The 16,040-nt window shown below is 51.5% G+C and overlaps 1 protein-coding gene across 1 annotated transcript; it reads right to left on the bottom strand.

Annotated features, from left to right (window-relative positions):
• Positions 1 to 5,230: 5,230 nt before the first annotated feature.
• LOC130159629 (ribosome-binding protein 1-like) lies at positions 5,231 to 13,633 on the bottom strand. The gene is made up of 9 exons (XM_056361443.1): positions 13,443 to 13,633; positions 10,011 to 10,418; positions 9,317 to 9,465; positions 8,970 to 9,092; positions 7,806 to 7,958; positions 7,351 to 7,469; positions 6,402 to 6,555; positions 5,843 to 5,977; positions 5,231 to 5,559 (listed from the first exon to the last, which is right to left on the bottom strand). Exons 2-9 carry the CDS (start codon positions 10,396 to 10,398, stop codon positions 5,521 to 5,523), a joined length of 1,260 nt encoding a protein of 419 aa, XP_056217418.1. The 5' UTR covers positions 10,399 to 10,418; positions 13,443 to 13,633; the 3' UTR covers positions 5,231 to 5,520.
• Between the last annotated feature and the right edge of the window lie 2,407 nt (positions 13,634 to 16,040).

Genomic DNA, 16,040 nt, shown 5'->3' with positions numbered 1-16,040 from the left:
GTATGGGAAAGAGTGGGAGGAAGTCCCACCAGTGGGTTGGAGTCCCACTGAGTAAGTCTGCCTGTCAGACGCGGTGAAAGAGCTGCGCAGGGTAGGACTAGGAGTCTGCCCGTAAGACATAAGCGAAAGCTATTGCAGGGTTGGACAAAAGTGGAGACAAGAGAAACTATACGCTATAGTGTTCTCTAAGGTAGTGCCTCTAACAAGAAGTTAGAAGGTTTTGGTGTTCTTTGTTGTTTTGTGAGTTTGTGTACTAAGAAGAAAATTAAGAGGTATAATATTGTGTTATATGTTTGTTTAAAGTAACTGTGGGAAAGTGTGAGTGTGGCTGTAAGAGTCAGACGTATAATTGAGAACGAAAGCGAGTGGGAGTGTGGATCCGCGGATCGGAGTGACAGAGTTGAATAATTGTGTATTGTACTGTGAGTAATTACACCATGGCAACTAAGTTAACTTGGTTGTTTAAAAGTAAAAGCATGGGTAATCTTGCTGTAAATGACAAAATCCCGAAAAATTCTTTGTTGGGATGTTTATTGGCACATTGGGGAAATTTACAGGATGATCTGCAAAAGAGCCAGATGATTGAGTTTGTAATAATTTGAGTATTGTAATAATTGGTGGCCTTTGTATATATTGGATGATCAGGAAAAGTGGCCCACGAATGGGACACTGAATTGTAACACTATTTTGCAGTTAATGCTGTATTGTAAAAGAGAAGGGAAATGGAATAAAATGCCAGATGTGGATTTGTTTTTTTTACTTAAGACAAAGAAAGGATTGGCAGGATGAATGTAAGCTAACTATTAGAGATAATTTGGTAATGGCTGTAACTTCTGATAATAAGAAAGTGGAAAAAAATGTTGTTTAAATTGTGAGGTTGGGAGTGGATACAGAAGCGACATTTTTTTATTAAATACCTGTAAAGGAAAAATTGGAACAACAACAGGCCATTCCTGCAACCCCTGGATTTGAAATTTGGAAATAAGATAATTACACATGAATTTTTGTATGTACCAAAATGTCCGATACCCTTCTTAGGAAGAGATTTGTTATCCAAATTAAATGCACAGATTGTTTTTGACGAAGGAGAACTTTTCTTGAAAATACCCGAGTCAAAAATGGGAGAAATCCTGACGATACAAGAAAAGGTAAAGGAACAAGAAATTCCACCGGAGGTGGATTTGGCAGTGATCCCTACTGTATGGGAGACAGATATTCCTCGTAAATCGAAACTAGCAGAACCAGTTAAAATAGATTTGAAGGAAGGCGCAGAACAGTGAGAATTAAACAGTATCCAATCAAACCGGAAGTGAGACAGGAATTGAAGAAATGGATTGATAAATTTTTGGAGTATAAAATTTTGGAAGAATGTGAATCTGAGTATAATACTCCTATTTTACCAGTCAGAAAACCTTCGGGTGAATATAGACCGGTACAAGACTTGAGAGCAGTAAATCAAATAGTTGAGGATATTTATCCTGTGGTAGCCAACCCTTATACACTGTTAACAGCATTGAGGGAGAATTATCAGTGGTTTACAGTGCTTGATTTAAACGATGCTTTCTTTTGTATACCTTTGGAAAAGAAAAGCAGAAAACTGTTTGCTTTCGACAAACTTTCCTCAAACTGGGCAAAAGATGCAGCTGACATGGACTAGATTACCCCAAGGATTTAAAAACAGTCCAACTATTTTTGGAAATCATTTAGCAAAGGAACTTGAAATCTGGAAACAGGACAAACCAAGACCTGGGCATTTACTCCTACAATATGTGGATGACATTGATAGCTACAGAAGAAAGACCTACCTGTATACAGGTGACTATTGACCTCTTGAATTTCCTGGGACTAAATGGGTATAAGGTATCCAGGAAGAAAGCCCAGATAGCCTGCCAGACTGTGATATATCTGGGCTTTGAGATTTCAAAAGGACAACGACAATTAGGAAAAAATCGCAAAGAAGCTATTTGTGGTATACCTGAGCCGAGAAATATTCATGAACTCAGAGCATTTTGGGGAATGACTGGGTGGTGTCGCCTTTGGATCATGAACTATGGGCTAATAGCTAAACCGCTGTACGAGGCCCAAAAGAACCCTTCCTTTGTATGGGGCCCACAACAACAAAAGGCTTTTGTAGAGTTGAAGCGTGCCTTAATGTCTGCACCTGCCTTGGGACTGCCGGATCTAACCAAAGATTTCCAGCTGTTTGTACATGAAAGGCAACACCTTGCACCGGGCGTGTTAACCCAGAGGATAGGAAGCTGGAAACGACCAGTCGGATATTTCTCTAAACAACTGGACACAGTGAGTAAAGGGTGGCCAAACTGCCTGCGAGCAGTGGCCGCAACAGTGATGCTCATACAAGAAGCTCGGAAATTGACTTTGGGAAGAACAATAACAGTCTATGTGCCACACATGGTGATAACTGTCCTAGAACAGAAGGGGGGACACTGGCTGTCCCCCAGCCGAATGATGAAGTACCAGGTGGTATTGACTGAACAGGATGATGTGATTCTAAAGACAACTAACCTGGTAAATCCTGCAGTGTTTTTAAGTTCCATACAGGAAGAAGGACGACTGGAACATGATTGCTTGGCTACCATCGAGTATGTTTATTCCAGTCGTGAAGATCTGAAGGATGTGCCATTGGAGAGACCAGACTGGGAACTGTATACTGATGGAAGCAGCTTTATGGAACAAGGAGTCCGATACGCCGGATATGCGGTAACAACAGAGACTACAGTCATAGAAGCAGGAGCATTGGCGGGTACCACATCAGCCCAAAAGGCGGAACTCATCGCTTTAATTCGAGCCTTAGAATTAAGCAACGACAAGAGAGTAAATATCTGGACTGATTCAAAATATGCCTTTGGGGTAGTGCATGTCCATGGAGCTTTGTGGAAAGAGAGGGGGTTATTGTCCTCTCAAGGATCAAACATTAAGCATCAAACAGAGATTTTACGATTATTACAAGCAGTTCAAAAGCCAGATCAAGTAGCAATCATGCACTGTACGGCACACCAGACTGGCAATACAAAAATAATAGCTGGGAATAATTTAGCTGATAGAACAGCAAAAAGGGTAGCAAAGAAACAAGCATTGCAAATGGCAATAATTCCTTCTAAAACAGTAACCCTTCCCAGGGAGAAACCGAGATATTCAGAGGAAGATGACAAATCGGGTCAGTTATTAAATGCTAAGAAAAACTTAGCTGGATGGTGGATAACTCCTAATGGACAGGTAGTAATTCCACCTCCTGTGATGAGAGAGATAATTCAAACGAGACATCAAGAATGTCACTGGGGAGCAGAAGCCTTAGTAACATCTTTGGGAAAGCAAGTAATATCAGTTAAGATGTTGGGAATAGCTAATACGGTAACTGCAAAGTGTGAAGTACGTTTGAAAACCAATCCAGTGATTAAGAAAAAGGTTCAAATGGGCAGACTGAAATCTGGTACAGAACCTGGAGATTATTGGCAAGTAGATTTTTCAGAGCTGCCTAGACAAAATGGGTACCAGTACATCCTGGTAAGGGTTGATACTTTTACAGGATGGCCAGAAGCCCTTCCCTGTCGCACCACACAAGCAAAAAGAGGTTGTGAAGTGGTTATTACAAGAAATAATTCCGAGATTTGGAGTTCCTATTGGAATTTCCTCTGACAGAGGTCCACACTTTGTTGCTGAAGTAGTCCAAAGTGTTAGCAAAGTATTGGGTATTAATTGGTATTTGCATGCGTCTTGGAGGCCACAATCTAGTGGGAAAGTGGAAAGGATGAATCAAACATTAAAACGACAAATAAGTAGAATTTGTCAAGAAACCAGTCTAAAGTGGCCTCAGGCACTTTCATTGGCATTATTATGAAACAGGGTACAGCCAAAGACACAGGAGGCATTCCTTTCTCATGAAGTAGAAGACGCAAGGATCTGTGTTCCCAGACACAGGAGAAAGCACTCTAAGCAGCTGGAGTCTGCTCTGTAATTAATTGACCACTGTTAATCACCAGGCAGTGGGGGTGGGGGTGGGGGGTGGGCTCTCAGCTTGCCCTTCCCTCAGCCAGAATTCAGCAGGACCCCTTTTTCTTGCCTGATCAGAGACAGGTCACGCACATACCCCAGAGCCCAAGTGTGATTTGCACATCCCTTCTCCATCGTGACCCCCAAAGCTGCAGTGCTGGGGGGACAGGACACGTGTCTACCCAGTCCTGCCTGCGTGGAATCTCTGGTGTGTCTAATATAGAGGCTGAGCACACGCAGACTTCTCTGGGAACAAAAGGGAGGCGGGTCTGGCCTTCATCCCCCTTCCTGGCCTTGGTTCTTCACACCCCCCAGAGGTACCAAGTACTCTGGGGGCCTTTTCCCCCCACCAGCTCCTCAAATCCCACTGATGTCAGCACCGGGCTCAGCAGCTTTATTGTGAGGAGGCAGGCACCAAGCTGTGACGTGGTCTCTGCCATTTCCCAATAAACCAACTTGAAATAAAAAAAGAAAAATTATTTAAAAAGAAGAAAACTCGGGGGAAAAAGGGTGGGTTTGTGTGGAGTTTCAACAGGAAAGCCACAAGAAGGGGAGAGAGAAGGCTGAAGAGCCTGGCAGTGCCCAAGGACCACCACCACGCAGCACCCGCAGGGACAGAATTTCTGGGGTGCGCTGAGGCTTAAGAGAGCAGGAGCAGCCTGCGCTGGGCTGGCGAGGCTGTGCTGCTGCGCCCTGTCCCCACGCTCACGCTGCTCTGCCCTGTCCCCACGCTCAGCCTGACCCCGTGGCAGGGGACCTCGGGGTGCACCGCCAGTGTGAGAACACTCGTGGCTGGAAGGGAAGGCTTCTCTCCTTTGCGTATCTTGGAGAAAAAACAGAGGGGATGGCTGTTTGCAGCACAGCAAGCAAGGCGGGGGAGTAAAGGATCTGCTCCCGGCCACAGCAGGGTCCTTCTTCAGTGACCCCAAACACCTGGCTGGCTTGCAAACTTAATAAAAAATTAGTAAATAATAACCCGGAAAATGAAGCAAGAATAAGCTCTTTTCACTACATCATTGTAAATGCATCGACACCCAGAAATACACAAAAGGATACGCGCCAAGAGCCACCCATCAAAGAGAGGCTTCCTTCCATGCTGGGTCTCACTTTCACACTTCTTCCACTCCAACAAACAAAAAAACCCAAACCAAAACAAAAAAAGTAAAAAAGAAAGGAAAAAAAAAATCACCAGTTGACGTACAAACAGAGTCTTCCCTTTTCACAGATTTGTGGGTTCTGCCTGCCCCGATGTGGTCGGTGCGGTGCCCTTGGGAACAAACGGTAGTTGTACAAAGCAGTATGAAGATTTTCTTACAAACATATGCCTGCAGTGTTTACTGGTTGGGGTTTTGTGTTTGGGGTTTTTTTTAAGTTTCAAAACTAGGTTTTAGGTCACGAATGGCTTGCAACTTTTTTCTACAGTAAATCAGGCATATATTTTTAGTTTTCGTTTTAGGAATGTGTAAGGCATTTTGGTAAGGTGACGGTAAGGTCTAGGTCACAGACTCGTCAGACTGAAGTCCCTTCCTTCAAACTGTCCTCTTCCCCCTGGAGAAGGAAAAGAGAGGTGGGTTACACAACTGGCTCTCAACCTTATCCTCGTGGCAGCTCAAGCATCAAAGCGTTTCACAGATGGGCCAGGTCCTGCCTTTTGAGAAGGGAGAACCATGGCCACCATCTCCTGTGCTCCCAGAGCTTCCCAAAAGCCACCCAGATGGTTTCTGGCAGCAAGTGCCACCTTGTCTCCGGTTTTCAACCACTGCCTGACACGCGCTTCCCCCTGCCCTCCACCAGCACCAAGGGGAGGGATGGCTGCGGCCACCACAAGTACCGTTTCCTGAAGCTGTTCTTTACACTTCTTCAGTCTCCCTTTGGCCAGTTGGTCCTGGGTAACCTTCAGTCGCTCCTGTAGTTCGCTTGCTGCCTGGCCCCGGTTCTTTCTTTTTTTTTTTTTTCCTAGTTTTTCCTACATGGGAGTCAAAAGAAGGCGTCTGCCTGAGTCTCCCTTGGCCGTCTGGCGACACTCCCCCCTCCAAAACATCTCGGGTCACCTCAGGTCTCCACTGAGCTGCCTCGGCGGCCACAAGCCAGCGATGCGCCACTGCTCCAGCGGCGTGCTCAGAGGCTCTACCTGGGAGGTGTCCTTTAAACACCCCTAAACCCCCAAATCCAGCCACACCCCGGTGACAATAACAAAGCCACAAGCTCTACCTCCTGCACCAAGGGCTTCAGAGTCGAGAGGGAGCACCCACGTCCTCGTGAGCACCCGCTGGCAGGGGCCACTGGGTTTCCTCTCTCACCTGAGGCTACCACCCAGCACGGTGCACCACCTAGGCTTCCCCCCCCACCCTCACACCCGGCGGGAGCAGGTTTGCAGGCGCTTGCCTGACCTGCAGCTGCTCCATCTGCCTCTCCAAGGCCGCCACTTTCATCTCCCAGCTCTTCCTCAGCTGCTCCTCTTGCCGCAGCACCTCTGACTTCTCAGACAGCTCGTTCATCAGCTTGCCGCACCACTCCTGTAACCTGGCCACCTCAGCGTTTTGCCTGCACCAACAGAAGCAGCGTTATTCCAGCCCGCAGGCCAGTCAAGCATCCCTGGCGTTACCCAGGGGGAACACATCCTCCTGGTGGGCCTGGTAACAGGGCTTGAAACATCTCAACGGTTGTGTTGGCCTGTTTCTCGGACACGCCTGGTCCTTCAGGGATGGGGTGGAAGGAGCTGACACATCAATTTCAAAAGCTCCGTTTCCATCACAGGAGACATTTCTTTCTCATGAAGTAGAAGACGCAAGGATCTGTGTTCCCAGACACAGGAGAAAGCACTCTAAGCAGCTGGCGTCTGCTCTGTAATTAACTGACCACTGTTAATCACCAGCCATTTCAGACTTTCTACAAAAAGGAGCGCCAAATTCTTCTCCCTAGCTCCTGGTTGTTCTGTATGCACCAGGCAGGTCTCGCTTCTCTGCAGCACCGCTCCCATCAAAGAGCCAGCGACATTTCTTCTGAAGTTGGTGAGCACAAGCTCTCCGAAGTGTGGAGAAATGCTGCAGTGCCTTCTGGTCCCCTCTGCCCCCTCCGCTAGCATCAGCACAGGTGACTCCAAAGCAGAGAGGGCTTCCCCTGCCCTTCCACTTGGGAAAAGCATCCTTGTTTCCCCTGCCAGGCCCACAGAAGCCATTTGGCAATCTCTTCCTCACTCCCTCCTCTACCTCCAGCTAGCTGGGGCGTCTGTAGAAGCACCCTCCAGAAAGGGGGTGGCCAATCATGATGGACAGCCCCCCCCAGGGCTTGCCAGAGGGCGGCCCCAGGCTCTGCCCCCACCCCCACCCCTAGTCTTACTTGCTCTCCATCTGACTTCTGATCTGGCAGAAGGCATCGCTCAGGATGGAGTTCTCCTGCTGCAGGCGAGCCAGCTGCGTGTCGGGGCCATTCTCCAGCTGCTCCTGCAGGGTGCGGATCTAGGGAGAGACCAACAGGGGTTGATGCCGCTGCTGCCAGCCCCTCGGCTCTCCCCTGAGGAGCCCACTCCATGGGCAAGAGGGACTGGCAAGGAAGCCACAGCGAGGTGTCTGCTGCTGCTGACAGCCCCTGCGGCTGCTGCATCCCGTGAGGATGCTCCCACATCCCTCTTCTAGCGTGAGCACCACGGCTCAGGAGCACTGCGGGGCTCTCGCCCCTCCCCGAGGCTCTGGCCCCCTCGCCCACCTCGGTCTTCTCCAAAAGACCAGGCAGCTGCCACCGAGGGCCAGCCGGCAGCCAGTGGAGGAAGCTGCAGAGCACCGCGTGGGGCTCACCTTGCCCTGCAGCTGCTGCGTTTCGCTGACATGGTCCTGGTAGCTGGCCTGCACGCATGCCTGCACCGCTGCCATCTCCTGCTCGCGGGCCAGCAGCTGCTCCTTCAGCTTGCCCTCCACGGCCGTCGCCTTGGCCCGCTCGGCCGCCAGCTCCTTCGAGGAGAGAAGCCACCCGGTCAGTTTCGGCGCAGGAACTCCCCTGCTTTAAGGGGACTCGAAACAAGTGGCCTCCTGGCTCAGAAGACTTTAAGAAGTGTAACCCTTTCGGCGCTGCCCCCAGGCCCAGCTACACCCTTCCGCACTTACATTTCCTCCTGCATTAAGCTTTGGGCTCAGTGGCCACTGGATGCCACTGTTGTTCCACACTGGGCCAGCTAAGAGACAGGAGTGACAGCCTGGAATTTTATTCCCCTCCCCGGCCCCAGGATCAATATCATCACATCAAGTTTGGGGCAAAGCAGGAAAACAAAAAAAAGAAAACACCCCCACAAACCAAACACACCCCCCCTCCGCCCCCTGCCAAGGCAGGGGTGCTCTCTTGGCCGGCTGGGTGATGCCGTGCCGCTGCCCTGGGCTGCCTGCACAGGCCGGGGCTTAGCACAGCACTCAGTGCACAGGGTGGCTTCGCCCTCTCCTCTCCTGCCTGCAGGCAGATGGACCTGCTGCAGCAGGGTCCTGGCGGCTGCGGGGCAGGAGGTGCTGAGCACGACACGCCGGGGGTCCCTTCTGACTTCAACACCCAACGAGAGGTGGAGGCAAGGGGCTGAGCCAGGCAAGGGGGCTGTAAAGAGCACCAGGCTCCTTAAAAAGGGACTGATCAACACCTTCTCAGCTCAGGGGCTCTGCCAAGAGATGAGAAGGGCTTTACTGTCCTCCGGAAAGCAGCAGAAAGCTGCAGTCTCTTACGGGCACGGCTTTAGCCCCTCCAGCTGCGGCTGCCCAACAGGGCACGTGCCTCCCCGGGCTGGATCAGGCCCAGGAGAGGAGCTCAGGTGGGCATCTCCTCCCCTTTTGGGGGAGAAAACAGCAAATGGATGAAGGGCCCAGAGAACCCCTGGGCTTCACCTCCAAGGGCGGGTAAGACGCGGGGAGAGGGAGGCACACGGCGAGCCGTGAGGCGCAGAGCCCGTGCCAGGGGTGCTGGGAGGGCTGCGCGGCACTTACCTGGCTCAGCTCCTCCACCCTGTTTCTGGCAGCGGCTGCAGCCTCCTGCTTGGTGGCGAGCTGCTTCTCCTTCTCCTCCAGCTGGCGTTTCAGGACAGTGACAGGGTCACCCTTCTGCTTGGCCTGCCGGCGCAGGGTGGCACATCAGCGGGGACCACCACCTCCGCATCCAACCCCTCCACCCCACACGCACAGGGTCCTGCCCTCTGCCCCAGGGAAAATTCAGCTCCTGTCTCTAAGGCTGCCCCTCGGGGGACAGCCTGCCCGAAAACGGGCTGCCTTCACCCCTCCGCACCCCCGGAGGCTTGGCCCAGCCCTGGTGGACGCGACGCTGCTGGCAGCCCTACCGCGTGCCAGGTGTCCTGGACGATGCCCGCTTTCTCCGTCAGGATCTCGATGAGCCGCTGGGCCTCCCCCTCGCCGAACACCGTGCTGCTGACCGTGGACACGAGCGTCTTGTAGGGCAGGTGGAGGGGCCCATCCGAGTCCGCAGGTGCTGGGGAGGAGAGAGGAGGGGTTGGGAGCGCTCGAGCCAACGGCAGGGCTGAGTAGCATCGCCTCAGTTGACTTCAACCCCATAACTGCCATTTCATGCCAGCAACCGCCCAGATGTCCACAGCCAAGTTTGATACCTCTCTAACTGAAAGCAACGTGACGAGCGCTGGGGACGGCGCTCACCACAGACAAGCGTTCCCTGAGCCAGCTGCCACCTCTGCCTGGCTCTGCTACTGCTCCTGCCGCCCTGCCACCGCCCTCCATCACACTGATCGATTCCAGACGGAGCTGGGCACGCTTTGCTAAAGCCAGGGAGCAGAGACGTGGTGGGCATCAGAAGCTGGACTCCATTGTGACACAGCCTCGCTGGGGGACTGTCGCTCCACGCAGCGGTGCCAGTGATGCAGAGCAGCAAGGTCGTCTCCTGCCTTTCACCAGGCAGGTTCGTTCCAGCTCTTTGCTAAGGGAACGAGATGACTCCAGCCCTTCTCCGATCCCTCTGCCGGCTTACCCGACGGGGATATATGCAGAGGAACTTGGCCTTACCTGGCTCGCTCTTCTTCTTGGATGCAGCCACCTTCTTGACAGGTCCATTATGCTTCTGCTCCTCATGGGCTGGAAGAACATTGCTTTTCTTTAGGGTGACAGAGCTGACCACTGGAGCACTTTGGTGCGCCTCTGGGACCTGTCCATTAGGTTTCTCTTGATTTTTCTTTCCTTTTCCTTTTTTCTCAACAGCTTCCTCTTTCTTCTTTTTCTCTTTTTCCTTCTGCTGAGTCTTCTTAAGCCCTTTGCCTTGCTTGGCCAAGGCTTCCTCAGAAGGACGGAGGACCTTCTCCATGAAGGTGAACACCAGGAAGATCCCGATGGCTGATACCACCATCAGACCTCCAAAGAGCACGACATTCAGCATCTGAGGGTCATAGACATCCATCCTGCCTTATTCTTCTGTGCCTGCAAGACACCACAACAACAGTTAGTGGGGAAAACAAAGAGGCGCAACAGCCTCTCTGTGAGCAGCGAGTTTCCCATGTCCATCTGTGTTGTGTGGGCAACCTGCTGACACCCCCCGCCCCCTCCCAGGTTTGCGCTCCTCCGCTGCGCTGCCTGCGCACGGTGCTCCAGCCACACCGCAGGGGCTGCTTGCGCTGGCTGCAGCAAGCTCCAGAAGAACCAAAGAGGGGGAAGAAAAAACCAGGGATGCAATCAGAGACAGCCACGAGCAAAGTGCCCATGCCTTGTCCAATGGGACGCTTTTGCACGACCCTGGGCAATCCCTGCAGCCCTGCGGCAGTAAGAGAGCCCGTTTCCAGACTGCCTGGTGCAGTTTGGCCAAGACCTGGGCTCTCCCTGGGCCACCTGGCCTTATCTCTGCGCCCAGGCGCAGGTGGAAGTGCATCCAGGGTCTCAGCTCTGGAATAGAACACCCCCCTGGAAGGGGAAAGCATGCACGGGAGAGCTTTCCCCAGCTTTGCAGCAGCCCTGGCCGCCTCCCTTTGCCAGCCGCACCCTGCGGCACTGCTGGCCTCTGCCCAGCCTGGCAGGGAGGACACGCAGTGACCACATCCCACTGGGTCGCTGCTCCCAGCCTCCAGTGACGAGAACCACCCCAGCAATGATGCTACAGACGCCACACAGAGAACCAAGACGCTACCATCTCCTTGCAACGCAAACACCAGGAAAAGGCCCAAGTTCAAGCCAAAAAAAAGCAAAAGCATGGTCATTAACCATCTCATCTCCCCAGCAGATGCCCACAGGAAGAAACGAAACTTGCAAAGGGAGCACTGGATGTGGTGCTTCTCTTTCCACCTCTGCTGTTAACTGGCGGGCATCCGTTCCCACCCTCCTCTCCACGCTCAGGTTCTCTACCCATAACACACGGAGCCGCAAGGGAGACTGTACTGCCTGGTCTGAGACCTGGCCGGCAGGGTGCAGCCCCGCGCGGAGGAAGATGCTGCTGCCTCCACTCTTCTTAATCGCTAACCGAACCCCGTCCCGAGTCTGGAAGCCAGGCTCTTCCCCGCTGTCCCACTCGTGCGTTTCCCCCATGGGCACCACCTCCACGTGGCTCACACCACCCACCCCCCCACCCCCCCGATGCTGCAGCCAGGCAGTTCATCTGCGCAGGGGCACTCCCCAGGAGGTGCCAGGCTGCGCTTTCTCGTGATCAGCGCATCAAGCCCTCAGCTATCAGAAGTTCCCATCCCCGCCCTTAACTGTCAACATCATTGAATTTCCTCTTTAAGAGGTTGTGGGCTGGGGACGGAGGGAGTGGCTGGAAAGGGAGGAGGCAAAAATAAGAATAAAACTAAGGAGATCAGCATCTTTTCAAAACCTCAGTGCTCACAGGGAGAGACCTCAGAGCCTTTCTCACAGCCTACAGCGGCGAACTCACTCCCAGCCGAATCCGCACTGGTGCAGCGAGGGGGTGACAGGGCAATGAAAACGTCGCCTCCAACCCCCAGGGGGGTTGTTGAGGGCTGTTTCAACCAGCAGCCCAGCTCTCCCTGCCCGCCTCGCCAAGCATCCCAGACAAAGCAGCAGAGAGCCGGCAGGCGGGCAGGCTGCCAACGCCAGCTGGAACCAGCCTCCCCCCGGCAGGACCAACTTTCTACACCAGGGCACCGCGCGAGATCCCAGCTGATACTACAGGCATCGCTATCCCGGCCCGTCCCAGTCGTTTGGGATTTCAGCGGCCTCAGCCGGCTCCATCCCAGCACAGCTGGTGCCAGCCCCCTCCCTCCTGACAACGCAGCATCACTTTGGGATGGTCCCCATCGGGACAGAGGGATTACTCCTAACCTGCAGGGTGAAAAGGGATGGATTTCCTCTTCCTGGCAGGAAACAGAAACGAGGGTCCAGAGAACATGTACCCACGTCCTTCTGCTGGCTTTAGGGCCAGACCAATGTGCCCCGGAGCTGACCGGGGCGGAGCTGAGCGCCCTGCATTCCTCACCTGGCAACCCCAACAATGCGCTGGTACCAACAGAGCTGCTGACCTCACAGTGCCACCGCGTCAGACTTAGATCAAAATTCGCCACTCCAGCTTAGGGCAAGGGCATCACTGACTGCTGGCAAATGCTCTCCAGCCCCGTCAGCTGCTCCCGCCACCTCCCAGAGCAGCTGGATGCTGGATTGGTTTTTGGTTGTGGATGGCTGGGTTTTTTGAGATACTAGTGAGAGATGAGAACTTCACAAGTGAAATGCCCTGTGATGCAGCTCAAGTGAGCTCTGGCTAAAACTCACACCGTCTGACTGAATTTTAGAGGCACTAGAACTGTGCGCAGGACAAGAGCAGGTTTTGCAGTGTCTGTGACACCACAGCTGTGCCATGCAGAGCAGCACATCTGCACCATACAGGCTAGAAACCATTAGCTTCCTTCTAGAGCTGCTGCTGTGGCAGAGGACGTTCAAGCCTGTGTCTGTTGAAAGACACGATCTCAAACACCCTGTGCAACAGTAGGAATTAACAATGCGCTTGATCTAGAGATGTGGTTGTCATTACTCATTTCAAAAGGCATTGCATCTCCACGTGGAGAAGCAAAGTTCTGTTCAGCCTGTCAGACACCGTTAACCAAGGAGTAAACATCTTGCTGCAGCATTCAGAGATTTCATGCTCAGTCGGCCTGGCTTGTAGCCAGAGAGCGCCGACCCCCTTCAGTTCCTCCTGCTGCACTGGGCCAAAATCTTGCAGCCTGCAAGACAGACAGGATCGTTGTGCAGCAGTGCCAGCCTTCACACGACAGCTGGCCAGTGGACTGCAACTAGCCAGGGAGGCTGTGCTGCACAGGTGGAAGTTAAAAAAAAAAAAAAAAAAAGAAAGAAAGAAATCCTGAAGAAATTCAGCTTTTCTCCACATCAGACGGCTTGGGTTGGGCTCCCTGATCTCCAAAAAAAGAATCCATTGTTGATTCCTTGGAGCAGCAAAGCCTTTCTGGTCTCTACAGCCCAGATGCTCACTCTGATTCTTTCACCCACCTCTCCAGAGCCAGCGGGAGCCGAGTCAGCCATTGGAGCCTGCCTGCGTGTAGCTTCCTCACCCGCCATACCCAGGGTAGCCCTAGAAAGGAGAGGTGCGCTCCTGAGAGAGCCTGCAGCGAAAAGGGGAACAGTCTGAGCACGGATGGAGTGAAAACGTTCTCCCCGGTATTTCTGCATTGCTATTTGGCATGTAGCCAGATGTCTGCCCTGACACACGTCAGAGAAAACCATCCAAATGCCTAAGCTAAGGCAGGGCTTACCTGCTTGGTGACCCGATTGCCTCTTCTAATGTTACTACCAAGTACATTTGATTGATTACTAGCATGCTGGAATACCTTCATTAGTATGGATGGAAACGGAGCTTTTGAAATTGATGTATCGGCTCCTTCCACCCCATCCCTGAAGGACCAGGCGTGTCCGAGAAACAGGCCAACACAACCGTTGAGATGTTTCAAGCCCTGTTATCAGGCCCACCAGGAGGATGTGTTCCCCCCGGGTAACGCCAGGGATGCTTGACTGGCCTGCGGGCTGGAATAACGCTGCTTCTGTTGGTGCAGGCAAAACGCTGAGGTGGCCAGGTTACAGGAGTGGTGCGGCAAGCTGATGAACGAGCTGTCTGAGAAGTCAGAGGTGCTGCGGCAAGAGGAGCAGCTGAGGAAGAGCTGGGAGATGAAAGTGGCGGCCTTGGAGAGGCAGATGGAGCAGCTGCAGGTCAGGCAAGCGCCTGCAAACCTGCTCCCCTCAGGGAGATGGGGCGGGTGGCTGAATTGTGTGGGATCCGTGGGGTTGGCCATGGGCAGAGCTCGGGGGGGAGATGAACGTCTGCATTTGGAAAGCGAGCTGACTGGTGGACCTCTTCATCGCCTCCTGCCCCCTGTCAGTTTGTCACATGCAATGAACTCTTCTTGCACATCCCCGGCAAAGCCCAGGGGGCACGCTGCCCTGGTGGGAGCCGTTCTCGCTAGAGGTTGTACAAGTTTAATATTTTAACTGAAGGAACAATGAGGTACTTACACGGCAGACAACAACTAAATTCTTCTACTCTCCCCTTTCTGTAATAGTTAGTTTCAGAGTAGCTGTCGCCGTAATCTCTGAAAAAATGTAGAATCTTTCTTACCGAGAGAGTTGCCTGTGTCTGAACCGCGTCTTTTCCTGGAGAAAGATTTTACAGATGAATCTGTCTGTCCTACAGATTCATTCACAGGCTCAGCTCCTGAAGTGAATTGTCTCTCTTCTGTCTCCGCTGTCCTGGATTCACTTTTAACACTAGTATTCTCCTTAAAAAAAACACACAACACAACAACAAAAGAAATAAACCCAAAGATCACTCAATGTTATCTTGTAATAAAACTAATATAAAACCAATAAAAGCTATTCTTCTCCACTCCAAAAGGGCATCCAACAGGTGTTGAACACTGCCTAGACAGTTGACATAGTAAGCGTTTTTAACTCAGAATTAAGGTTGCTAAATTGAAACAACCTCTTGCAAAATATCATATTAAGCAAAATATGAGATCAGAAAACTAGAATACACAAAGTTAGGGTACATGTCCCCACAGTCTGAGCTTTGCCCTCAGTTATTAAACTAGCTAGAAGAAATAAGCTAGAAGAAATACAGGCGCGCTCCTTGTTACCAGCACGTGTAATAATGACGACAGATCCAGCTCAAACAACTTCGCAGAGCTGTGTGATGCAGAACCACATGGAAACCACACGTTTCTGGTTGGGAATCTCACCCCACCCCATCCAGTCATTAAGACCTTAAGTTATAATGTGTTGCTTGCTTTTTAGAGCCCTCTGCTGCTGCTCTGCATGTGTTTTGCAGGCAGCCATTGGGCAGACTGGTACATTTCCATGATCATGTGGCAAAAATCTGTAGCTTAAAAAAAAAAAAAAAAAAAAAGAGAGAGAGAAAAGGGCCAAACAACCAAGTTCTGTTTCTATTTCACTGAGGCAGTACAGGCCCAAAGTTAAGCACCTGGAATTTAGCTTTAGACAGAAAAATTTTCTCAGTATCACCTGTTCTAGAATATTCATCTCCTCTGCAAATATCTTATCCATCAATGACCTAAAGATGAATGACTGCTCAGAGTCTGCAATGTTTCCTTCTGTTAAGAGGAAAAAAGCTTTTGAAAACCATTATGTGTGAGTTTACAGAAGACAAGAGGTCACACTTGGTAATAAGACAGTCTTTCCAAAAATCACGCTCGCCACCTTGAGTCTGTCATTACTCAGTGCTGAGTATATAACCTGCTATGTGTATACATATCAATAGAAACACACGTACATTCCTTGACAAAGTTGTATAATATCATTCAAAAAGACCTGTGCAAATACAGTAATGGAGTACTCCAGGGAGAACTAGCTCCCTCCAACACACCTCCTGCACTTGCTGGACACCCACTTGACTCTTTTTTCCATCTTTGAAATGCGCTGTCTGGATGTACTGCTTCAGTACTATTAACAAGGCCACGTGAAAAACACGTGGCTAGCAGTGCCTTTTGTCTGATGTCTGAACCACAACTCCTTCCCAGGCACAAAAACAAAGGCGGCAGGCAGGCTGTAGGTCACTACCTACACCAGCTAGAATCCAAG

This window comes from Falco biarmicus, chromosome 16 (genome assembly GCF_023638135.1).
Source record: "Falco biarmicus isolate bFalBia1 chromosome 16, bFalBia1.pri, whole genome shotgun sequence".
NCBI classification, from domain to species: Eukaryota; Metazoa; Chordata; class Aves; order Falconiformes; family Falconidae; genus Falco; species Falco biarmicus.
This window is presented reverse-complemented; position numbering and strand designations above follow the sequence as displayed.